We start from the raw sequence: 24640 nt of genomic DNA, 5'->3' as shown, positions 1-24640 counted from the left end.
ATGGGAACATAAATAAATTCAGGTAGTTCCTGTCAAGTACAGTTTTGGGATGTTTTTTAACCTTTCTTTATCCTGCTACATCTTACACACACTTCTATGAAAGCCTTTAATTACGTGTGCCCAAAGGTGCAGTCAAGTGTTCTTTTGAATACAAGGGTATGTGGTTGTTCAGGTTGCTCGTTGCATGTTTGTGCACTGTCTGCCCTGGTTGTAGTTTTTTGAGAATATGGAATCCTGGTTTGCCTCTGGAGGAATGTAGCTGCCCTTTACGACCTTGCATTTCTTTCAGTTTCTGCCAAGCACTCGCGCACTAGACCCCTAGCGTGGATAATCCCTAAAAAGAGAACACACAGACTTAATAATATTTTGTTTTCTTTTGTCTTTCTGTTAAAAATAATAATAATAATAAAAGATCATGTCTCTGTAGTGGTTGTATTTGTCTAATAATTTGTCCTTACCACGTTTTAATCGTTCCATGGCAGTTTTGCTCCCAGCATAGGTTGGCCTGATTTCCTTTCCCAGCTCTTCGATGATAGCTAGCAACTCAGCATATTTGTTTTGAGGCACTTGTGTTCCACTGGAGCTCTGAGAGAAAGAAATAAAAGTACTTATAAAAGGTTCTTGATAAGGTTAGTTTAAGAAACATTTAATTGTATATTCTTATTTGACCTATCAATCCATTATCTGTAACCCCTTATCCAATTTAGGGTCGCAGGGGGTCCAGAGCCTACCTGGAATCATCGGGCGCAAGGCGGGAATACACCCTGGAGGGGGCGCCAGTCCTTCACAGGGCAACACACACACACACATTCACTCACACACTCACACCTACGGACACTTTCGAGTCGCCAATCCACCTGCAACGTGTGTTTTTGGACTGGGAGGAAACCGGAGCACCCGGAGGAAACCCACGCAGACACAGGGAGAACACACCAACTCCTCACAGACAGTCACCTGGAGCGGGATTCGAACCCACAACCTCCAGGCCCCTGGAGCTGTGTGACTGCAACACTACCTGCTAGGCAGGTAGCAGGATTGTAACAATTTTAGCCTGATATTACAGGCTCCCATTCCTTGATGTCATGCTATTACCTGTGCATTTCTTCCTGAGGGTGCAGACTGATTGAGTACATTGAGCACAACATCCAAATCTTTTATTCATTCATTCAGTAAGCGCTTATCCAGTTCAGGGTCGCGGTGGGTCCAGAGCCTACCTGGAATCATTGGGCACAAGGCGGGAACACACCCTGGAGGGGGCGCCAGTCCTTCACAGGGCAACATTCACTCACACTCACGGACACTTTTGAGTTGCCAATCCACCTATCAACATGTTTTTGGACCATGGGAGGAAACCCACGCGGACACAGGGATAACTCCTCACAGACAGTCACCTGGAGCAGGACTTGAACCCACAACCTCCAGGCCCCTGAAGCTGTGTGACTCCGACACTACCTGCTGCGCCACCGTGCCGCCCTAAAATCTTATATTAAGTACTTTAATTAAAATAGCTTTGTTTAAAACTTAGTGATGTTCAAATAAATGTGCTTTGTACATTCTAAACACCAAAATGAACAAATTATGAGGTTAGGTATATACTCACCTGAGGAAAACCCAAAGATGGCGGTCCAAAGTCATTCACAATAGGTCTATATGATTGCAGTGTTGCTACATTTGGAGACAGGGAATGTGTTGTTGTTGCTAATTGGTAATAAACAAAAGAGGAGGATTAGATTTTTCCAACACAATGTAAACATGAAAATAAATCAACATTATTTTTAGTGTGAACCAAGGCACCGAACACATGAGTTGAACATGGGATAGTTGGGTTTAAAATGGCTCTCAATGGAACCTAGGTATGTCATAAAAATGTGGGCTTCCCAATAACTCTATATAATGGGCCATTGATGGGTTGGTTTTTCAGGCGGGCTGCCTACATGAACCCTATGTTTAACCCACAATCATCCCATCAATTTCCCTGTAGGTCACCCATGTGTGGAGCCAATATTTAACCCGTGGACAAATCTTGCAGGAACACAGCAGGGCGGTCTGTATGGACCACGCATGGGTATGATGTGTTGCTTTGTGTTTTTGTGCAGGCTGAACGCCGAGCTCACATGCAATGTGCCCCTGTAAACGCTGGGTGTCATCAAAGTATCAGAATGTTTCTCATCCAGATCAATCATTAGCCTTTTGGGAAGACAATCATGGAGGAAGCGGAACAAACAGAATTAAGCAGCTAAGTGATACATTTCTATCACGTTTTGACCGCTACCGTCAGGACAAAGGGAAATATGCAAAGTTAGTCGGTTTCGCTCCATCAGCGTAGTTCTGCTCCTAAAACTTTACGAGGGGAAAAGGGAAAAAGGTTTTCTGATTGGAAGGCTAATCATGGCGGATATGAATCAGCTTGCAGGATCTGACCCTATATATGTAACCGGACAAAAACTACAGACACGGGCTTTCCCCAGGTATTCATTACAACAGCAAAACTCGCATCGATAAAAACACAACATACACCCACGACTAAAGACCAAATCTGCCATACCTTGATTCGCTGAAGTTCCTGGAATGTGTTGGTGTATGTTAGGTTTGTACGACATTCCCAGAGACATTATAAACTGAAGAATTAAAAACGTCCTGAAATCACTGAAGCGTCTCTGTCTCCCTTCCACACTTTTTGTTTACAGCACAGCGGCAGCCGGCAAACATGGCCGTCACTTTATATTGACACCGAGAGTATCGTTACGATAACAGACGTATGGTCTCTCCACATATTCACAGTACTTTGTTCACTCGGGGCGACAGATAACGTTGTATCAAAAATGTAAAAAAAAAAAAAATAAATAAATAAATAAAAAAAATACCAAACTTCTGGCTTTGACAAATAAAGCGAAAAGTAGAATTTTTATTCACTACTTTGTAAAACTTGTAAACAAACAACGACGAAAACGTGTAGAGTTTGTTTGTATATATATATATATATATATGTATGAAAACGTGTAGAATTCACATATAAAATACAGTAAACGTTGTTGAAGATGAGTAAAATTTCAACCATATTATGGGATTTACAGTATGTTAAGACTCTGACTTGCCCTACAATATTTATTACGTTATTTTCAGTTTATATTTCAGTTCATTTGTGTGTGTAAATGAAAACTTATATATATAACTTATAAAAAGAAAAGTTGCATTGTTCTGCTCTATTGACAGACCAAATCCAAGTTTTCATTCACACACACACACACACACACACATATATCCATCCATCCATTATCTGTAACCGCTTATCCAATTTAGGGTCGCGGGGGGTCCAGAGCCTACCTGGAATCATCGGGCGCAAGGCGGGAACACACCCTGGAGGGGGCGCCAGTCCTTCACAGGGCAACACACACACACACATTCACTCACACCTACGGACACTTTCGAGTCGCCAATCCACCTGCAACGTGTGTTTTTGGACTGTTTCCCGGAGGAAACCCACGCGGACATGGGGAGAACACACCAACTCCTCACAGACAGTCACCCGGAGCTGGAATCGAACACACAACCTCCAGGCCCCTGGAGCTGTGTGACTGCGACACTAACCTGCTGCGCCACCGTGCCGCCACACACACACATATATATATATATATCTCACAATGTACAGTGTAGTGTATGGTTGGTGAAATGGCAGAAGGGGGAGAGGGAGGGGGGAGGGGAGGAGCTAGATGGCCACTACAAGTCACGGGCGGTGTGAGGTCTCTGAACCAATCACAGAGCCCTTTTTCTTGCAGCAAACCAATGAGAGTTCAGGTAGATTTTTAAAACCCCCGGAAGCGCTTGCTGTTTCGGCATCAATAAAAAAAAAAACCAGCAAAAAAAAAAAAAAAAGTCTACGTTATTGTAAAAAGCGTACGAGTTCGGAGGACGTCGTTTTATTTTAATTAACTAACTCATAGGCTGTTTGCTGAGCATTTAAAATGGCAAAAGGTAAGCAGAATGATAGTATGTTTAATTTACGTTTAACGTGAATCTGAACGCAACTTGTGTGATTTTATTGTGTATTGTATTATTGTTTGATGCGCTTGATTTGTCGGTAGAGCGGAACATAAAGTTCTGTGTTTATTTAAAGGCAAGAAAACACAGACCGCCGAACAACCCAAAAACAAGGTCGAAAAAGAAGCCAAAGAAAACAAACATGAGACAAAAATGGTAAGATTTGAGCCACATCAAATCTATACTTATAGACCTTTACAGACGACCTAACGCATTTGAATGTATTTATAGACAGGTCCAGAACAACAAACGCTGCACAGTTTTACAAACAGAGGAAATACACGTTCCCCGCATCGCAAGAGTCCTCTTTTTCCTATTCTTGAGGAAAATTCTTCAGCACGAAAGGACAGTGACACAAGCAAAGAAGGTAAGTTATTCAGTGTTCATTTGATCAGCTCCACTGATTATAAAAGTACTTTGTAGTTCAACAATTAGGCTTTTTCCATGTGATACTCTGCATACTTTTAAACTCCCTTTTCAGCTGATTCTTAAATGGTAAGGACCTTCACAAGACCACCACAGAGCAGGTATTATTTGGGTGGTGGTAGTTAGTGTCTGTTGTACTGGTACAAGAGGACCAGACACAGCAGTCCTGATGGAGTTTTTAAACACTGGGACCATTCACTGGAAACTTTTTATTAGACACACATACCTTGTTGGTCCACTTTTGTCAGTGCCAAGTCAGAGAGAGAGAGAGAGAGAGAGAGAGAGAGAGAGAGAGACAGTAGCTCATCTGTTAGTGCTCATTTTGTATTAGTCTACAGTAGTCACAGTTCTCAGTCTAGCAGCGGGATTAAGAGGCTTAAAAATTCTAGCAGCACTGCTGTGTCTGATCCTCAAAGTCGGGAAATGTACAGAGGTGGCGGCACGGTGGCGCAGCAGGTAGGTGTCGCAGTCACACAGCTCCAGGGACCTGGAGGTTGTGGGTTCGATTCCCGCTCCGGGTGACTGTCTGTGAGGAGTGTGGTGTGTTCTCCTTGTGTCCACGTGGGTTTTCCTCCGGGTGCTCCGGTTTCCTCCCACAGTCCAAAAACACACGTTGGTAGGTGGATTGGCGACTCAAAAGTGTCCGTAGGTGTGAATGTGTGTGTGTGTGTGTCTGTGTTGCCCTGTGAAGGACTGGCGTCCCCTCCAGGGTGTATTCCCGCCTTGCGCCCAATGATTCCAGGTAGACTCTGGACCCACCGTGACCCTGAATTGGATAAGGGTTACAGATAATGAATGAATAAATGAATGTACAGAGGTAGGAAATATACCTTTTTAAAGGTACAACGTTGGTTTAGAGTGCAGTTGTGCTCCTAAAGGTTCATCAAATCCTCTTCTCCAGGAAGAAAAGTGAATATCTGTAAGCTTTCCTATCATAATTTTTTTAAACAGAAAAACAATATAAAAATTTTGGAGTTGAAATGAGATGTATGAAATCAACTTAAAATCCACATTTAAGATATGGAATGTGGTACAATTATAGTCCCTAACATAATTTACTGAAGATGTATCATTCAGACTCACCACCACAGTGAGTCCTTCTGAGAGTGTACCAGTGCAACACACTGACCCACCACCTCCAAGTCAGTGTGAACGCAGCACTAAGTACGATCCTCCACCCAAATAATACCTGAATTTCTGCACTTGGTGGTCCTATGGGGGTTCTCATCACTGAAGAACAGGGTGAAAGCGGTTTTAAAAAAGTATGCAGATTAACATAAGGACCACAGTTTTCAATTGTAGCAACTACAAAGTGTAAGACAATGAGTTTTAGGGTGCAATTTATTTTTCTGGGCCAGGCAATGTTTTGTATGTGAATACACCCACTGCATGCTTGTCTGAATCTCATGACCACCACTTAAGTGAACATGAAGAGCTCATTGTACATTTTGCATAGCCCCTTTTCTGTGTAATTTTCTCAGGATTTATCAGTAGCGGTGTGTTCTTGATTTATTTTTGTTTGTCTCCTTTGTTTCTATTGGTTAAAATGATTAGAAAGACCAGAACTGAATAATATTACTTTTATCAGATTTGCTGATATAACTAGTCCTCATAGCGTTCTTTGGTTTCTTTTACATATTTACAGTAAGTGTCACAGGAGGGGTGCAACCTAAACAAGAAAATAGTGGCATAAGGATATTGTCTTCACCGAGAGAGAAAACGTGTTCACCCCAAGATGAAGAGAAAGCATCTGAGGTTGTTCCAAACAAAACTGAAAGTGTGCCACATGCTAAAAGCAAAGTCAGTAAGCCAACCCACAAAAGGTATGTTTCTCTTTAATGATTTTTTTTTTTTTCATTGTAAATGAACAGTATTCATTGCAAAATATTAATCTACAAAGTTACATTTGAAAAACACAGAAAATACTTGAACAATGAGGTAAAAGGCTTCGCTTATTCCTTATCAGTATATTCTGTGCAACATAAACCACAATGCGTGAGTGAGTTATGCCATTTGGAATTCTGTTTTCAAGTGAGCAAATATTTTGGGACACAAAAAATGGTGATTTTTGATTGCTCTGAAATTTTATGTTGCTGCATCTGTTCCGGCTACTTTATAGATTCTATACTATAGTGGCATTTTAACTGAATTCAGATGTGAAGAATTAAGACCAAAGGGCAATGCCATGTGATATTTATATTTATTATATATAATATATCCAAGAAGTGCATTGCTATCTGTGATTTGCACACAATTAAATTAAACGTCTTAGGTCAAGAATTTAATAAAGAGCAGTCACATTCCAGATTATAATAATTATATCATGTATAATATTCATTCAGTACGCTGCTATCATTTGTCCTTTGTTTCTTTTAATTAATTATTTTGTTTATTTATAGTTACTTATATGGCATCTTTCTAGACACAGAAGGACCCTTTACAATCAACACTGCACAGAACACCATTCCATTCAACACTCAGTCAACACACACATGCTGGTGAGAAGCAGCAGCCAAATGCGCAACCTGTCCTCTCAACCAGGAACTACCACCCCCCTGGAGGAGAGCATTGGGCACTAGGGGTTCACACAGGAGATAGTGCCAATCCATATCTTGGTGTACACACGTACAGACATTAATTCACTCGCACCAGAGTATCCAGTTCACCTAACCTCCATGTTTTTGGACATTTGGAGGAAACCAGAGACCCCGGGGGAAATTCACGCAGACTGCCAGCTCCTTTATTGTTGTACATTTGTTTAAGAGATTCCTATGATTGACTGAGAGGGATGCCTGTCATCATTCTATATACGATCAATAGAATATTCATTTCACCTATTAGAGGCAACAAGTAGGAACACCCTCCAAAAACAGCGCTAATTGAAAGAGGCTGCAATTAGGGTTGTAGAGCATTATAATAGTTACAAACCTTGTGATATTTCTTTTGATCAATTTCATTTTAGTTCACATTTATTTGTCTCAAAACACATGCTGTTAAACTGGAGGTGTAAATTTAACAAACTCCATATTCAATGTGTAGTTTGTATGTAAAATGATGCTGATGTTCAGTTTAACAAAAAAATAACTTTAGTGCACTTGCACATTAATTTGGGGACCTGGAGCACCTCCCAACCCATAAACTGATTAAAAAAGACAGACCAGTCAGTTTTCCATGGGCTGCTTAAGTCAACAAGCCATTTTAATTTTTCTCTGCTACTTGTCTCACGCATTGACTTTAGAGTTGTACTTCCCCTTATCGATCTCCAGTCATAAGAATGGAACTGGTGTGCTGGGTTCTCATGCTGAGCTGTGCTGTTCAGCTGGTCTCTCTGAATGAATCAATTATAAATTAAGTAATTTAATCTCATTGTCCCAATAATTTGCCACAGTTTTGAATTCCTAATTGTAATCAGAGAGATGAGTGAGTGTATATAATACCTATAGCTGATGATTTTTAGACGAGTCTGGTTATTAGAATTATTTGACCTTATACAAATCCGAGCTGGCTCATTCATTGTTTTTTGTTTGTTTGTTTTTCCAGAGCAGAAAACACAATTTCCCCAAAAAATCGAAAGGTCACAGATTATTTTCCCATAAGAAGAAGTTCCAGAAAAAGTAAAGCTGAATTGAAGGTGAGTAAAGTGCTGCTGGGGCCATTTTCTTTTCTTTTTTCCCCCTCTCTCTCCACTCCTCCTTGTATCCCTGCTAGGCAACACTATACTAAGGGCACAGATAATAATGTCTAATTTACATAATGCCTTTCTCAAACTCAAGGACACTAGAAACACAAGATATCAATAATAACATATGCCAGACAGCAGATTAATCAAGGTAACAAAGAATGAAAAGATTTTAAGTTCGGTTTTATGTTCGGATGTGAAAGAGGAAAGTGAGGTACAAAGATGGTGAGACTGTGGCAAGTTATTCCACAATTCTGGGGCCGATACGCTACAGGATCTACCACCTACTGAGACCAATTTAAATTTAGGAATGGACTGAAGGCCAACATTAGAAGACCTAAGAGCGCAGGTAGGAGAGTATGGGTGAAGGAGTTCAGTTAAGTATGAGGGTGCAAGACCATGCAGAGATTTGTAGGTAAGTAATACAAGTTTAAACAAAATATGAAGAGAGACGGGTGGCCCGTGCTGTTCGTATCAGAGTAATGTGGATGGATTACTTAATGTAGGACAGAGTTCTGGCAGTGGAATTTTGAACATATTGAAGATTACAAATCTTTTTATTGGGAATGTCTATAAGGAGGGAGTTACAATAATCAATCCGAGAGGAAATGAAAGCGTGTATCAGGATTTCTACATGTTGGTTGGTAAGCATAGGCTGAACACAGGCAATGTTATGTAAGTGAAAAAAGGACTTTTTGACAACAGACCTGATATGGTTCAAATGAAAGATTAGTATTAAAAAGTACACTGAGGTTACGAACCACAGATGAGGGTGAAACATACACGCCATCAAGACTGAGAGTAAACCAGTGAACTTTGAGATAATGTGTCAGATGTCTTTCACATTCATTTAATCTCAAGCATATATTCTTTATTATTCCATGTGTTAATCTCTTTGAAATGATCAATTTTTATGTAAACACAATGGTTTTTCTTCTAAACAGTGTGAAGAACAGAGACATATAGACGACGTAATCACAAACAATGTAGAAGAAGGACTAAAGGTTAGTCAATAAATAAATCAACAAATCTTTACCCTACATCGTTTGTGCATTTTTATTGACGTTGGACTATGGCATTTTCATTTTTAAACAGGTTAAACATATTGAAGGTAAAGGAAGAGGGGTTTTTGCTGAAAGAGAATTTCATAAAGGCCAGTTTATTGTTGAGTATCATGGAGATTTGATTCAATTGGCTGATGCCAAAAAAAGAGAGGCCCAGTACGCTCAAGACCCTACAAAAGGCTGCTACATGTACTACTTTCAGCACCTCAGCAAAAACTATTGGTGAGTGTCTGTCTTTCTCTCTCTCGACAGGGCCATGTTTTTAACACTGTGCTGCATCACCTTTTTTTAACACTTTGGTCTCTTCAGATAAATAAATTGGAATTGACTTTGAAATTAAGTAAAGGTTGCTCTAATTTTGATTGTGTGGGAAAGAGAGATTCACTTTGACATGTAAATACTATGAAGTCTAGACTATTTTCATTGATTTCTGATGAAATAATGATCACTATTTTATGGAAAGGCCACAACATTTCAAAAACCTATTTGAAATCACTGGTAAAGTCTGACAAAATTGTAGAAATGTTTAGCTCAAATAAAGAAATGTGTTTTTATATACATTTAAAAAAAATTCTAATTTTCAGCTTCTGCCTCGTGTGCCTGCACATATTTACACAAAAAGACCAATCTTTGCCAGTTGAGGTTTTACTGCTGAGCTGATCAGCTCTTTCAGTGAAGGCTGGGTCTTTTCCGTTCATTTTTTTTTTAACCTGTCATCAATTATGTTGTTGCTAGTTAAGAGCACCTGAGCAGTGCCACAGACGGACTGACTCCATGCCATGCTGCATGGCTGCAGTAATTCAGACAAAAGGAGCCCCAACTAAGTATTGAGTGCTGTAGATGCTCATACTTTTCAGTTGGCCAGCATTTCTAAAATCCTTTTTTTTTTATTGGTCTTAAGTAATATTCTAATTTTCTGAGATACTGAATTTGGGGTTTTCATTAGTTGTCAGTTATAATCATCAAATTTAAAGATATAAACACTTGAAATGTATCAGTCTGTGTGTAATAAATGAGTTTCATAATATACACGTGTCAAATTTAAATGGAACTACTGAAATAAATCAACTTTTCCATGATATTCTAATTTTATGACCAGCACCTGTACAGTAGACTCATTTATTTATTTCCACTGGAACCTGTCCATGAAACTCTTATTTTCAAATTGCATGACATTAAATATTCAGAACGGTCTTTAGAAAGAACTAGCTTTAGGATAAACATGTTTACAATCCTTCTCTTGTAGTGTGGATGCAACTAAAGAATCTGGTCGACTGGGGAGACTGATTAACCACAGCAAAAATGGCAACTGCCAGACTAGAATACATGATCTAAATGGAGTACCACATCTCATTCTGGTAGCAGCCAGAGACATTAAAACAGGAGAAGAACTTCTTTATGACTATGGAGATCGCAGTAAAGAAGCCATTGCTGCTCACCCCTGGCTCAAGCATTGACCCCTCTTCCATCCTGCATCAAATGTGAATGGTTTTTTTTACATGTAAATTTAGTGCTTGCTTGCATTTCTTGTAATGTAAAGTGATTCTCAAAACCATACTGAATTTCAAATGCTTTGAATGGTTTGTATTATTGACATTATTGTCTTGGGTCCTGGTTGGATTGATTTAGTGATTTTATGAGCCGTATGGTCAAGCTCAGATACAAATGCAGTGTGTAGAATGAATGCAGAGGCCATAAATCATACCTTTCTAATTTGATAAGAGTGGTAAATGCTATGATTTTGCTGTGAGGAAATGCTACACTGAACCAGTTTTTGAATCAGGATTTGCTTTATAGCAGGCCAGTGTAACTTTAATGTTTGTGCAAACAGCATAGATGGATATGATTACACCATGACTCTGCAGGCAAGTTCTTTACAATATTAAATGTGAACTTTACAGTATTTGTTAATAATATAATTGGAGTACATGTACAGCTTTGGTCAATTTCAACTTTTATAATACTTTCATTGTAATGGTACAGGGTGTGAAATAGTTTTCTTCTGATTTTAAATGGATATAAATGTTTACAAAGCATACAGGCTATGTGTTGTTGTTATTATTAGGAGCAAACCTATGTCCTTTTTAAAACGTTTTAGTTCTTATATATGTTATAGTTCTCTTAGATCAATAAAATGTTCCTGTTGTTTTTTTTTAATCTCTTGAGAGCTACACCATTTAATGTTCTCAACCCCTTTAGATTCAGTATGTCACTGATTTTACGTTCATTGCCAAAAATATTTTACTCATCATTGTATACGATATGCCCTTTTCTCTGATGTGACACAGACTTGTTTATAAGGTCCTGATGTCATGAGTGGCCTCATATCAGATTTTGTAACTTGAAAATACTGAAAAAGATGTACCACATCTAACTGGTAAATATTGCAATGAAAACAGTACAGAAGATACATCATTTATAAATAAAGATGTAGGATTATGATGTTTTAATAGTTAATGACAAATGGAAAAGAAACAATGTAAATCCAAATTGAACAATCACAAAAAAATATAGAAGTATTATTGCACAAAACCATTAATAAATGGTTAGTAGCTAAGTTCAACTTTCAAACTAATTTTCTGTTCTTTTATATCTAATTTTTTGTAAGAAAAATCATAGAACTCCATTTAGCTTCAAGGAAGAAATTGTGTATTTTGTTAATAAGCATATGTTTATTTTATAAAAACAGATTTGTTATGTGTAATTACAGTAATGTGAATACTAAATGATGATATTTAACCTCCTATAATTCCTTCTTCATTGTATCTTTTCATGTATGTTCTTTAGAGACAAAACTATACAGTCCAGACTCCTGCTCTTCTAGGTAAAGTGTAGCCCTATTTTAAACCTGCTTATTTACAGAAGAATGTTATTTTGTAATATCACTGACATATCAGCTTAACGGGTTGAGCTACAACAGTTTAACTGTTACCATGTGTTTCACAGGGTGAAATGCCACTAACGTACAGTGGGCTACACACTGATGTCACCAGAAAAAATATATATATATATCTTAAAATGTTATAACTTGAAAAATGTTAAAATAAGGCTGTTAACAAGCATCATCAATTATCTATAAATACAATCATATCTTAACATTGGAACTTTTGACGGCCTCTATATGGTGACATGTATTGTTTAACTCAAACATTTATTCCTTAAATGTTTCTGGGTGTAAAATATTCACAGGGGTTCATCCAGTTTTAGGACAGCATTCTAGAAAATTGCTGGTCATGTTCTATTTTCTTTTAAAAGAGAACCTGAATGAGAAAGAGAGAGAAAGTGTCGTATCAGTGTTATGCCATAAATGATATGAGATCACGTTCTTTATACACTGTTAAAACCCTTATTATTACAGTTCTAAACTAATGTAAACTCTAAATATAGGCTTACCAGTGCTACAGCTGCCAAGATAACACCTGATTTGATCTAATCCCAAAGCCTTGACAGTATAAGGTGGTCTGTTTTAAAAATGGCCCCTTTAATTCCAATGGCATAAATACACCTGAGGTGTGAATCAAAATAATATCCATCTCATTCATATTTCAGTTAACCTTTCTGTTTTAAACATCTAACACCTACCTGGGAAATAACTACATTTGTTTTAACAAGACCGGGTCCATGGCGTAACATTTGGATATCCACTGCTGTATTCAGTTATTTTTGTTGCCAATAGAATGTTTGTGGACACCAATTAAGAACTTACAGTTTCTGAATAGTGGTCTTTTCTTCTTTTGGCTCTTCTGTGGGGGTCACAGAAAGTGGAGGTTCAAAGGGAGGTGTCTCCAGGTTTACGTCTACAAAACTTGGTTCTGGTTGAGGCAGAGCTCCACTGCAAGTACATATTTAGCTCAAATTAAAAAGCTGGCCAGTGAAGGGTAGAAGAAATCACATGGGTGAAAAATACTTAAAATACGGTGTATCCAACATCACTAATAAACAGATTCAGTTCCTTCGGAATTAAGATTTATCTGTCCTGTAGGTCTTACATTAATATGACAGATGAACCTCAGCGTGAAATGGGAATCAGAACACATTCTACTTCCTAAATGTGTCATGATTTGTAGTGACAGAGTACATTTGGGTCGGAAATAATAGGCATGGGTTAGACATGATGTCATGCATCAAGTTTTGAAAGGATGGTGAAATCTTGCTTGTAGGCTGTCAGATTGAATCACGTCAGAAAGCGTTTTAGAGGAAGAACATGTCACTACATTTTGATTCAAAATTTCAAAAGACGCAGGAATATTAAATGATATGACCCAGAACATGAACCAAGAAGGCCCATTTTGATATTATCTTGTCTTTATGGCACTTTTCTCCCACTGTTGCTGCTGTTTCCAAACCTCCAAAATGAGTAGAATGACGCTTTACCTTTTGTAGAGCTGTAGCTCTTCTTGGGCCAGTAGCAACTGTCCTTTGAGTTGGTTCCTCTCCTGTAGGACTTCTTTTAATTCTTGCATGGTGAATCGTGGTCGGTTAGGATCCTTTAAGTCTATCACCAGCTTGTCAGGGCCAATTATCTGCTACAAGAAAAATCAAACCTGAATTTGGACTGAGAAGACGTGAGACACGAGGAAGAGCCGTAAGACGGTTATATGCCTCTTAGATGTTACAGTTTCAGCATGTGTTGTTTAAAAGCAGTGAATGTACCGCCCCAATCACACATTCACTACGTTAACAAAAGTCACATCTCAGAAGATTGAAATTTTAAAATTAAATTAAAATTAATTTAATTTAAAAAATAAAATTAATTAAATTGTTATTATTAAATAAATTAATTATTTAAAATTAATTTAATTTAAAAAATAAAGTTAATTAAATTATTATTAAATAAATTAATAAATTTAAAATAAATTTAATTTAAAAAATAAAGTTAATTAAATTATTATTAAATAAATTAATAAATTTAAAATAAATTTAATTTAAAAAATAAAGTTAATTAAATTATTATTATTAAATAAATTAATTATTTAAAAATTAATTTTATTTTATTTTTTTAATATTGAAGATTCCGGACCATCGAACATACTTTACATTATTGTATTCTGTCCAACGTTTTCCCAAAATATACTAAAAGGTGAAGTGGAGTTTGTAAAAACGATACCATAAAACTGAAGACTTTTCATAAACAACACTCACAGTGTTCACACTTTCACTTGAACCTCCCGCAACGACTCTGTCTAGTTCATCTTTCAGGTTGTCCCGTTCCATTCGGAGCTCCTCTAACGATAGAGCGTGTTTGTTGACCATTATTTCCAACATTTCCAACACACGAACAATTTTGAACTGCAAGTCTGACACCTCCTGACCGCCTCTGTTAATCTTCAGCAAATCTTTCCCAATTACGTACGAAATATCATAAACATCTTCCACCGTCAGCTCCAGCGGGTCCTTCTCGAATGCTACAGTTGGAGAACCATCTTGCAGATCTCCCATTGTCCTGCGGCTGACAACAAATTAGAAAACAGATTAGACCGCGTAACTAATACTATTTGAAAACGAATCTTCGCTGTATTAGGATTTTAGGTAACTCTGGGAACTCTGGGAATTCCGTCAAGCGGCGCCTGAGAACTTCGCTTCCTTATAACACGTTACATGGGGCTTGTCGACTTTGTTGAGCGATGTGTGAGGTAGCCAATGGAAATCCTTCTAACTGCATCCAATAGGCGTTAAGTTTCCATAGTGACGGGCCAAGGCAGACTCGGACAATATGGAAGCAAATCGGTCTCATCAGACTTTGAAATATTACCACCTTTGAATTTGTAGCACTGATTGTTTTTTTGCACTGAAATTATGCTTCTGAATATAATTGCTCTTGAGTAGAACTCGTGAAATGTCTTCAATAGTATTTGTATAAGCTCCATCTCTCAGTGCTGTTCAAATGAAAGTCAAATGTACATGTTTTAATATGTTCAAAAATACAAAGGCTTCTATGGGGTGTCCTAAATTTCACATGACAGTATACCCTATGTTCATGTTTCCACATATTCTGTCATATCACATGATATGTTCATTACAAAAAAATCACACACAGTAAAATTTCTTCATCTGTTTTTTTTATCTGAATTTATTAACCTTGAATAATAACAGTGAAAACGTGTTCTTGAAAATACATGAGTTCAATTCAAGAGCAATTATATTCAGTCGCATAATTGTGAAGCAACATATTCAGAGGTGGAAACCTGAAGACTTAAATTTAAAAGCAACAAAATTCAGATGCATCATTCATTCATTCATTGTCTGTAACCCTTATCCAGTTCAGGGTCGCGGTGGGTCCAGAGCCTACCTGGAATCATTGGGCGCAAGGCAGGAATACACCCTGGAGGGGGCGCCAGTCCTTCACAGGGCAACACACACACACACACATTCACTCACACACTCACACCTACGGACACTTTTGAGTCGCCAATCCACCTACCAACGTGTGTTTTTGGACTGTGGGAGGAAACCGGAGCACCCGGAGGAAACCCACGCGGACACAGGGAGAACACACCAACTCCTCACAGACAGTCACCCGGAGGAAACCCACGCGGACACAGGGAGAACACACCAACTCCTCACAGACAGTCACCCGGAGGAAACCCACACGGAGACGGAGAACACACCAACTCCTCACAGACAGTCACCCGGAGGAAACCCACGCGGACACAGGGAGAACACACCAACTCCTCACAGACAGTCACCCGGAGGAAACCCACACGGAGACAGGGAGAACACACCAACTCCTCACAGACAGTCACCCGGAGGAAACCCACACAGACACAGGGAGAACACACCAACTCCTCACAGACAGTCACCCGGAGCGGGAATCGAACCCACAACCTCCAGGCCCCTGGAGCTGTGTGACTGCGACACCTACCTGCTGCGCCACCGTGCCCGCCCAGATGCATAATTTCAGTGCAATAAAAAAAATCAGTGCTACAAATTCAAAGGTGGTAATATTTCAAAGTCTGATGAGACAGATTTGCTTCCATAAGCCTGCCCACAACAATCTAGACTAATGTAAACAGGCCAAAGTGTTTACTTTATCAATGTAAACAGGATAAAGTGTTTAAAGCAAATTAATGAAATGAAATAATACACTGATTAGAGTCACACATACCTTCTCGTAATAGTAAGATGTGGTGATGGTGAAAATGAGAAAAAGAGTAATATTAACATGCACACACATAGACAAACCTGAATATAAAATACTCAAAGATATACTCAATTTACCCTCTGGGTAAGTGTGGTGCTTGTGTAAAACTACATATTTCAGTAAATATAAAAACAAATACAGTAAGAAAAGTAGATGTGGGTGGCAGTGACAAATGCCAGACAGCATATTAATTAATCAAGTTAACAAAGAATGAAAATGTTGATATAAAAGATAGGTTTGAAGTTTGGCTTTGAAAGAGGAAAATGAGGCACAAAGATGGAGAAACTGCGGCAAATTATTCCACAATTTTGGGGCCGATAGGATCTACCACCTAATGAGACCAATTTAAATTTAGGAATGGACAGGAAGCCAACATTAGAAGTCCTGACACCTTTCAAACATCGCTATGCCTCAACTTCTTTATATAAAACACATAACCTTTTAATCTATACACAGTCATCTGTACTTCTATACTTTTTCAGAAATTATTTGCTGAGGAAATTAGCCAGCTCTGGCTCGGTTCTGTAGTGTTGCTGCTTGTAGACTACCTCCAATTTTCAAACATAACGCCAGTATATCCATCTCTGGTCATGGACATTTTTAGAAAGGCAATGGATTTTTGGGTCTGGTAAAATATAACATTAACTCTGTTCACATGGTCATTTCATGGCTGCGAGACACTGGTTGTAGACCTGGCCACACTGTGGACTGTAAAATGATTGGACAGTGGGTGGGATGACAGGCAGGACCTTGGAGGGCGAGATCATAAGAGTTCTGCACCGGACTAGGCACTTCTCAAACAGAACATATTGCTTTAGCAATGCTGTGAGATGTAGCTTTGACTTAACTTTGACTGTTCCCTTAATCGAGCGGCACGGTGGCGCAGCAGGTAGTGTCGCAGTCACACAGCTCCAGGGTTCTAGTCCCACTCCGGGTGCCGGTGAGGAGTTTGGTGTGTTCTCCCTGTGTCCGCATGGGTTTCCTCCGGGTGCTCCGGTTTAATCCCACAGTCCAAAAACACACGTTGGTAGGTGGATTGGTGACTCAAAAGTGTCCGTAGGTGTGAGTGAGTGTGTGTGTGTGTGTGGCCCTGTGAAGGACTGGCGCCCCCTCCAGGGTGTATTCCCACCTTGCGCCCAATGATTCCAGGTAGGCTTTGGACCCACCGTGACCCTGAGCTGGATAAGCAGTTACAGATAATGAATGAATGAATGAATGTTTCCTTAATCTATGATCACACACCCTGGACATGTTATGAATAAGTACAGTAAATATCCTCCAGATCGCCCAGGCACAGTGCTGTCTTGTAAGCGCTGGCGACATTGCTAGGTTACATGTATTTTGCGGAGTGATACCTGAAGAGCTTTGTTCAGGGTGCCATTATCATGTAATATTTGCACTCCTGGAACATCTCTCAGCCAACTACATAGCAGGGTTGGAACTGAGGTATAACTTAACCTCTGTAAAACTTCTACTGGATGATAAACTTAAATAATACTGAACTTTCACTAGGAGAAATCGAAAAAGCAACAGTTTCACAAACAGAACACACTATAATAATATTTGTTTTTACTGAAATATTATGAGGAGGTATTTTTTTTTGTTTGTTTTGAGCAAATATACTATTCTCAGTGTACACATACACACACCACTCAGCCATAACATTAGGACCACCTTGTTTCTACACTCTCTCCATTCTCTCAGCTCCAAAAAAAAATGACTTAATATGTTTGCATCAGCATTACCCATGTAAGATGATGTTCTATTCCAAAACAGTCCCTGCCCCAACTTGTGCACTGATATCTAAATAAGCATCATAAAAAAGTGGAAGAATTAAAAATGTATCTTTGCAGCATTTTCATTTAAATACAGGTTGACAGGTCCCTGAGAGGAACAGCAGCCTAAGTATTGGACTTAAAGCCAGGAGGTAATCACAAGCAAAAATGTTGGTCAGTGTCAATGTTTGTAAGCTAACGTAGCAGCTCTGAACAGTTAGAGTTCTCCTCCAAACACACTGAGCTGTCCAGCAGTGGAGTGTTAGTAGCAGTTCAAAAAGATACCATAGTTGACTCATAGGAAACAGGGGCCTATAGTCACCCTTCCAAGATGGTGGGACTATGTGTGAGGTGTTTGAGCTAGCTAATAAATAGGATTGGTAACAAATAATGGAGAAAATGTAAAGATTGCAGATTTCTGGTTCTGCATTTTACATACCTTCAGGGCTCACTGAAAGGCCTCTACCTCTTGGCTGGCCTGGGGGTCCCTCAGGGGAAGCTAGGGGAAGTTGTGGGGGAGAGACATGTCGCCACAGTGACCCTGACACGGACTAAGCAGAAAATAATGATAATGATATAGTTTTTCTTAATATTCCATTTATATGTATTTAGTCCAATTCCTCTCTACCCAAGAGACACTGTAAAAACAAATTACATTGTATTATCAGCTTCTAACACTTTATATACTTGTATATCTTAAATTTGACATTAGAAACCAATGTCCAGTAGTCCTTGATTTATGACTATACACATATAAGATTTACGTTCTGCGCCCAGAATCAACGTACATTCTCTTTACACATCAACCAGAGGATCCACTATAAAGAACTATTTTTAAACCCCATCTGATTATATCTAATTCAGAAAAGCATGATAAGCTGGATCAGGAATGATTTGCATCAGATTGGTGATTCAAACCATTTAAGAGAATTATTGACTTTCACTGTAATTACTTTATAAATTGTTCAACCATATTATGTATTAAAAAACTGGGCAAAGTTCATAAAACAACTTTTTTTTGTTTGGCTTGAGCCAACGAACACATGGAAAAATGATCATGTCTCTACGACTCGTGATAGCAGTTATAGGAGCAAACCTCAATACCTCTCTCTCTCTCTCTCTGGGGCGGATCAGGAGTAATATCAGTTGACCAAGTTTAATGTCTTTAAGTGATATGGTTTGGTCTGGCTGATTCATTTTATGAGACAACTGGAATAATAAACAAGGAAAAATCCTCTGTTTCAGCTATATTCAATATTCAAATAGTGTTCAGAGCTCTTGTCATTTTGTGGGGTGTTCTGTAAAATATTTAGTGTGTCCTTCGAACAGCCCTTCCACTGGTTCACTTTAAGCATGGGTCCTATCACCTCTGCTATGTATCCTCTACACTAAAGACTGAAGCCAGCATAAGGAAAAGCACATGCTGAAAGACAAAGTGATGGTCAGTTTATTGTAACATCAATTTCAGCACAGGCCATTGGTGGAAGACATTATTAGGTGTGAGGATGCCTTTTTTCAGCACAATACCTCCTCCGAAACCAAGAATATTATTATTTATTTTGGAAGGAACACATCTCACTGAGCTGCCCAGACTGGAATTAAAATTGTGGGACAATATCTTGGCATCTGGATTTAGTACTAATGTCCACATTCCTAACAGGATCAAGAGGCCATGATTTTGATAAAACCTGGAATCCTGTGATCACATATTTTAAGAAGCTGAAATGTCTTTCCACCACTTAACATTCTCCCTTTTTCCCCCCTTATCGGAACATTTGCACAAGTCTGATTCTTTAAACTGATGTAAACTATTTTACCTGTCTATTTCCCTGATATAATCAAAACAATTCTTATTCTTATTCTTAAACAAGGAGATTTAAGTATAATGATTAAACATTGAGAATATGAGAAAAGCAGGTCACAGAAACTTCATTAAGACCACAGAGTAATGTTGAATTGTGGAAAAAAGGGGGATATGTCCCCTTTAAATTAAATAAAAGTTTTTTCATTCTTATTCTGCCGTAATTAAATTTTATGTGGATATGCTCAAGAAATTAATCAATATTTTATATATTTTACAATAATATTGATAACAATAATTAAATTTTTAGGAGGCTGCACCTTCTATCTCAATTTAAGGCTTAATGGAACAGAAGTGCTCTCGTTTTTTAGAATGTGAGACAGCGTTTTCTAAGGTGGCACTAGTTATTTGCTCCATGTCATTTTTGATCTGAACAGACGATTATAGTGAGATATATTCTTTTATTAATTTAATATTCTGACATACAAATAATTATAAACAATTAAAACAGGTTCAATGATAAACATTTATTATTAATTTAATGCTTAATACAGAAAAACTAAACATAACTAAAAATATATTAACTGATTGGGTTCATAAAGTGTGAGAGAGAGAGAGAGAGAGAGAGAACGAAATTACAAGATCAATTCAATGAATCAAAACACCCATGATAAGAGATTTACTCTCATAGTAGTCAGTAGATATCTCTTTCCTCCACCATTATAACACCCCAATTTGGATCTTGAAAAACAGCTGTAAAAATGATCATGTAACATATTCAGTCCAAAAAAAAAGAGAAAAAGGAAAAAAAAATACTTAAAACTTGAGACTGAAGTATGTATGACAGTGTCTTCATTTCACTAAATATGATTTAACTAATCTAAACCAATTTAAACCCCCAAATCAAATTTAAATGATACCGAATAGCAAACCAGATGCTCTTTTCTTTTTCTTCTTTTGGCTGCTCCCATCAGGGGTTGCCACAGCAGATCAACTGCAATCTGCACCGTCGATCTGGCACAGCCAAATGCCCCTCCTGACGCAACCCTCCCTATTTATCTGCGCTTTGGGACCGGCACTACAGTGCAATGCATTCCAAAACCGATACTCTTTTAAAAGATATATTTTTAAAAACAAAACACAATACTTGTACAAAACTAAGAACACAACATACCAAGAGGGAATTTAACATATAACAGATACATCAAGTCAAAAAGGTTTTAGAACAGAAATGGCATCTTCAGCTTGGACGATCAATTCTCTTTTACCTTAATTTGTGACATATCCCCAACAAACCTACTGTAACAGAACTTCCTGGGTGTGGAAAAAAAGCCAAACCAAACAAAAATATGTATAAAACAATAAAGAAGTATGAGGAGCAAGGCACATTTTTTAAGTATACCAAAAACAAAACTACAACAGAACACACCATGAAATAAAATACCCAATCACTGTGCTCTATATTAAATAAGTAATGTAAATCAAAGCCAGACTGAGCTGACATTTTGAAGGGCAGAGGCTCTCTTTTCTACTCTGTACAAACTATGATTTACATAATGACCTTCCCTACATATAGTCTCTGGAAAGTCATTCCAGGAGCAGAGATGAATTGCCACATTTTCCATCAACAAACAGTGTAACTATTATATTCATCTTATATGCAACTGAGCTTGATATATACATCCTAACAGTAACTTCAAACTTACTCTTCTTTCTTTATGCTTAAACCCATCAGCCTCAGAGTTAAGTTAAAAGAACGGTAGCATTTCGTATGATGTACCCTTGAACAAGTCTGATGAAATACAATTCTTTAACTAGCATCTCTTATCACCTTAACAGCACAACTTGGTATGCCCCTTAGTTTATTGTTGTTTCTATGGGGAAAAAGGAAAAGCATGTCACTGTAACTTTAAACTTTGAGAATATACTACTGACTTGGACACCAGCTTTGTTCACTACAGCATTTAATTAGGTTTAAAATACTTAAAATAACTACATATAAAAGGGCTAATTTGCCTTTGTGAGAAACACTTAATAAACAAGGTAGACTGATTGATATGCTAGAACATGAGAAAATCAGGCACAAAAATGGAAAGTCTGAAAGTCTTTTTAAGATGATCAAAACCTTGTTTAAAGCAGAAATGTGCTTCAACCTGTATTCCAGGTCTGGCAATCTTCATCCACAGCACTCTTACCTTAACTGCAAGAAAAAAAGAGTCACACATATTAAACCTGATTCATAAAATAAAAGTTTGTTATTTTATTATTGTTATTTTTGGATTTATTATTTAAAAAATAAAAATAAAAACAGGAAAGTATCTGTTTAAACTAATTAATTTTTTATAAGCCTTGACAATATGAGAGAAATGCTGGCCTCAAAACCTAATGAATTAAAGGAAAATCTGGACGGAAAGTGGTCTGTGAATTCTGGTTCTGTAAATCTAATGCCCTGCCTTTAGGGAAACTAGATTTAGCTTATTAACCATGTTAAAGTTTACAGTGAAGCCTGAAATAATTCATACCACTGGCCAATTTTGACTTAAAGTTACTTTTACTTTTTCAACCAGCAATTTTTTTGGGACCGGAAATGGCCCAGAAGATAATAAGAGGATGTACACAAGGCATCATTGTGGAAAAAAATTATTTCTCAGCTTTTATTTACATTTGAACAAAAAGTGCCATTTTTTCCACCATGATACCTCTTGCACATCATCTTATTATCTTCTTGGAGACACCTGTGTCATTTCTGGTAAAAATAAATAAATAAAAAAAATAATAAATAATAAATAAATAAATAAATAAATAAATAAATAAGATTTGCCAGGGGTATGAATAATATCGGGCTTCACTGTATATTATTTCACAGTGTTGTTACAGTTTACAAGCAATGAAATAATCTTTAAGACTTGTTTTCAGTGTTCACCGATACGCAAACTGTGTTTATGTCAGATAACTCTGCAGCATTAACTCTAGAACTTGTGGATATGAAGATACAAAAGTAATTCATTATAAAGATTCACAAATTAGAGGAAGATTTACCGTGGATTTAGGAGGAATGTTGGGTTTCTGAGCTAGGGCTGGTTTCTTCATTAAAGCAGGTTTGGAGGGTTTGGGGGAGGAAGGTGCAGTGGGTGAAGGGGCACTCAGTCCGTTGTCCATAGCTAGCTGTTCCAGAGGAACGCCTGCTATCTCATAGTGCTTTTTTCGCAGCTCTCCTAAACGTAGGCGCTCATTTTCGAGCATGCTCTCCAACTCCAAGACCTTGACCTGAGGGAAAGATGATGATTTTATTAACAGTGCTTAGATACAGATCTTTGCTTGGTTTTAGCTTATGTCAAAAATGTACATTTATGTACCTGGGACTCCATCTCCTCTCTCTTAAGCTTGATTAGAGACAGGCCAGAAAAGTCCATAGTGTCTTTATGTAAAAGCATGAATGAGAAAATACATATTCAGCAGAATAAATGAATATTAACTTGTAACATTTTTATCTTGCAATTTTTAAAATAACATTTAGAATTAACTTAGACTGGGCTGAAAAGTGTACAGATTATTCTACATGTCATAGTTTATTTGAAGATAAATTACCTTTATCCTCAATCTGATCCTGGCCTGTTTTAGTAGAGGCTACCACATTTGCAGCCATCTCATTCACATAACGAGAGGCGTGCTGAAGATTGGACAACTTTTTACTGCCACGGTCTGCCTTCACCTGCAAAGAGAAGAGTTTCCATCTGCATCAATCACACCATTTGCATTTCAATAACAAAAAATCATCACATCCAACTGTATAAACTGATAAAACATTTAGAACTGTGACCCAAGTGAAATGTTGTAATCTGTCCCATTTAGCACTGAGATGCCTGTTGGGCATAGTGGGGGGAACTTAAAGTCAAATACTGTGCACCCCTCTCTTTAGCCAAGAGAAATTTACAGTAAGGCTTTATAACTTCAGGTGGATGGATGGAATACAGAAAAAAAATGTGAGAGATAGAAGACATTGTTAATTTCAAACCTTGGATGCAGCAACAAGCTGTGCAGTGCTTGCAGCAATCTCATGAGAACAGACAATCAGCTCTTCGTACTTTCCCATGTGTAACACAACTTTATCAGCAGAGTCACTGAGTGAGGGAGGAGAGGAAGAAGAGTGAGAGACAGAGTGAAGGAGTGTGAGAATTGCCATGCCTTTTCATGTGTGAACAAAATGGAAAAAATGCATTTCTCAATATTAGTTTTTTTGATTTATGTAATACAAAATATAGATGTATGTGTTTTGCTAGGAATACATACACCATTTCTGTTGCCCCCCAGCCCACTGCCTTGGCAGCAGAGATCAGCCCTTCAGTCCAGCGAGAGTTTCGCGCATAAAACTCCTTCACTGTTGCTGCTCCCTTGGCACAACAGAAAATCAAAACTTTTAAAATTAAATTTGAATCACTAATTCACATTATATATAATGCATATTTACATAGGTAATAATCAGAAACCAATTACTTTTAGATAGAAATTTTATATTTTCTAAATATTACATGTAATTCTTAGACATACAGTGTAGAGCAATAATTAATCTAACGACCAAAATGCTGGCTTCATTCTCAAATTTTGGTCTATGATTTTTTTGTTTATTCTCACAGTCTATTTTAAATATTAGAAGCAAATGAAGAGAGAAATATGGACACTGTTAAGGGCATGATGACAATAAAAGTTTAAAGTGTA

General features: G+C 37.8%; 4 protein-coding genes across 6 annotated transcripts in view; 1 reads left to right on the top strand and 3 right to left on the bottom strand.

The window, feature by feature from the left end:
• Positions 1 to 195: 195 nt before the first annotated feature.
• LOC136678126 (cyclin-dependent kinase 2-associated protein 1-like) lies at positions 196 to 3633 on the bottom strand. Its single transcript, XM_066655996.1, has 4 exons — positions 2546 to 3633; positions 1601 to 1698; positions 459 to 585; positions 196 to 334 (listed from the first exon to the last, which is right to left on the bottom strand). The coding sequence occupies exons 1-4, from the start codon at positions 2610 to 2612 to the stop codon at positions 267 to 269; spliced, it is 360 nt and encodes a 119-aa protein (XP_066512093.1). The 5' UTR covers positions 2613 to 3633; the 3' UTR covers positions 196 to 266.
• On the top strand, positions 2221 to 11687 carry LOC136678122 (N-lysine methyltransferase KMT5A-A-like). 2 transcript variants are annotated; one of them, XM_066655989.1, is made up of 8 exons: positions 2221 to 2468; positions 4115 to 4194; positions 4270 to 4405; positions 6110 to 6287; positions 8005 to 8095; positions 9088 to 9147; positions 9239 to 9429; positions 10454 to 11687. In XM_066655989.1, exons 2-8 carry the CDS (start codon positions 4192 to 4194, stop codon positions 10662 to 10664), a joined length of 870 nt encoding a protein of 289 aa, XP_066512086.1. In that variant the 5' UTR covers positions 2221 to 2468; positions 4115 to 4191; the 3' UTR covers positions 10665 to 11687. The 2 variants fall into 2 exon arrangements, with proteins under 2 accessions (XP_066512086.1, XP_066512085.1); XM_066655988.1 differs by lacking the exon at positions 2221 to 2468 and adding an exon at positions 3839 to 3972.
• Positions 11688 to 11829: 142 nt separating this feature from the next.
• LOC136678124 (RILP-like protein 2) lies at positions 11830 to 14852 on the bottom strand. Of its 2 annotated transcripts, none has more exons than XM_066655994.1 (4): positions 14350 to 14852; positions 13582 to 13730; positions 12914 to 13039; positions 11830 to 12467 (listed from the first exon to the last, which is right to left on the bottom strand). In XM_066655994.1, exons 1-4 carry the CDS (start codon positions 14644 to 14646, stop codon positions 12446 to 12448), a joined length of 594 nt encoding a protein of 197 aa, XP_066512091.1. In that variant the 5' UTR covers positions 14647 to 14852; the 3' UTR covers positions 11830 to 12445. The 2 variants fall into 2 exon arrangements, with proteins under 2 accessions (XP_066512091.1, XP_066512090.1); XM_066655993.1 differs by having other exon boundaries at positions 11835 to 12467; positions 13582 to 13733.
• A 5531-nt stretch (positions 14853 to 20383) lies between these two features.
• LOC136679083 (huntingtin-interacting protein 1-related protein-like) overlaps positions 20384 to 24640 on the bottom strand; it is a 46347-nt gene continuing 42090 nt past the window's right edge. Inside the window, exons 27-32 of the mRNA XM_066657368.1 lie at positions 24215 to 24315; positions 23940 to 24045; positions 23513 to 23636; positions 23281 to 23342; positions 22964 to 23191; positions 20384 to 22124 (exon numbers count right to left, since the gene is read on the bottom strand). Coding sequence (XP_066513465.1) covers positions 22116 to 22124; positions 22964 to 23191; positions 23281 to 23342; positions 23513 to 23636; positions 23940 to 24045; positions 24215 to 24315 — 630 coding nt within the window. The 3' untranslated portion in view covers positions 20384 to 22115. The remainder of the gene's footprint in view (positions 22125 to 22963; positions 23192 to 23280; positions 23343 to 23512; positions 23637 to 23939; positions 24046 to 24214; positions 24316 to 24640) is intronic.

The sequence above is a fragment of the Hoplias malabaricus genome, chromosome Y (assembly GCF_029633855.1).
Source record: "Hoplias malabaricus isolate fHopMal1 chromosome Y, fHopMal1.hap1, whole genome shotgun sequence".
NCBI lineage: Eukaryota > Metazoa > Chordata > Actinopteri > Characiformes > Erythrinidae > Hoplias > Hoplias malabaricus.
This window is presented reverse-complemented; position numbering and strand designations above follow the sequence as displayed.

Excerpts from the sequence above, each read along its gene's own strand:
- LOC136678124 (XM_066655993.1), bottom strand. The coding sequence starts at position 14,646 with ATGGGAGATCTGCAAGATGGTTCTCCAACTGTAGCATTCGAGAAGGAC. Across the intron at positions 13,734-14,349 it reads CAAGTGAAAGTGTGAACACT|CAGATAATTGGCCCTGACAA; the intron begins GTGAGTGTTGTT and ends TTTTTCTTGTAG. Across the intron at positions 13,040-13,581 it reads GAGCTACAGCTCTACAAAAG|TGGAGCTCTGCCTCAACCAG; the intron begins GTAAAGCGTCAT and ends ATGTACTTGCAG.
- LOC136678122 (XM_066655988.1), top strand. Across the intron at positions 4,406-6,109 it reads CAGTGACACAAGCAAAGAAG|TAAGTGTCACAGGAGGGGTG; the intron begins GTAAGTTATTCA and ends ACATATTTACAG. Across the intron at positions 9,430-10,453 it reads CACCTCAGCAAAAACTATTG|TGTGGATGCAACTAAAGAAT; the intron begins GTGAGTGTCTGT and ends CTTCTCTTGTAG.
- LOC136678126 (XM_066655996.1), bottom strand. The coding sequence starts at position 2,612 with ATGTCTCTGGGAATGTCGTACAAACCTAACATACACCAACACATTCCA. Across the intron at positions 1,699-2,545 it reads AGGAACTTCAGCGAATCAAG|CAACAACAACACATTCCCTG; the intron begins GTATGGCAGATT and ends ATTACCAATTAG. Across the intron at positions 335-458 it reads CATGGAACGATTAAAACGTG|GGATTATCCACGCTAGGGGT; the intron begins GTAAGGACAAAT and ends TTCTCTTTTTAG.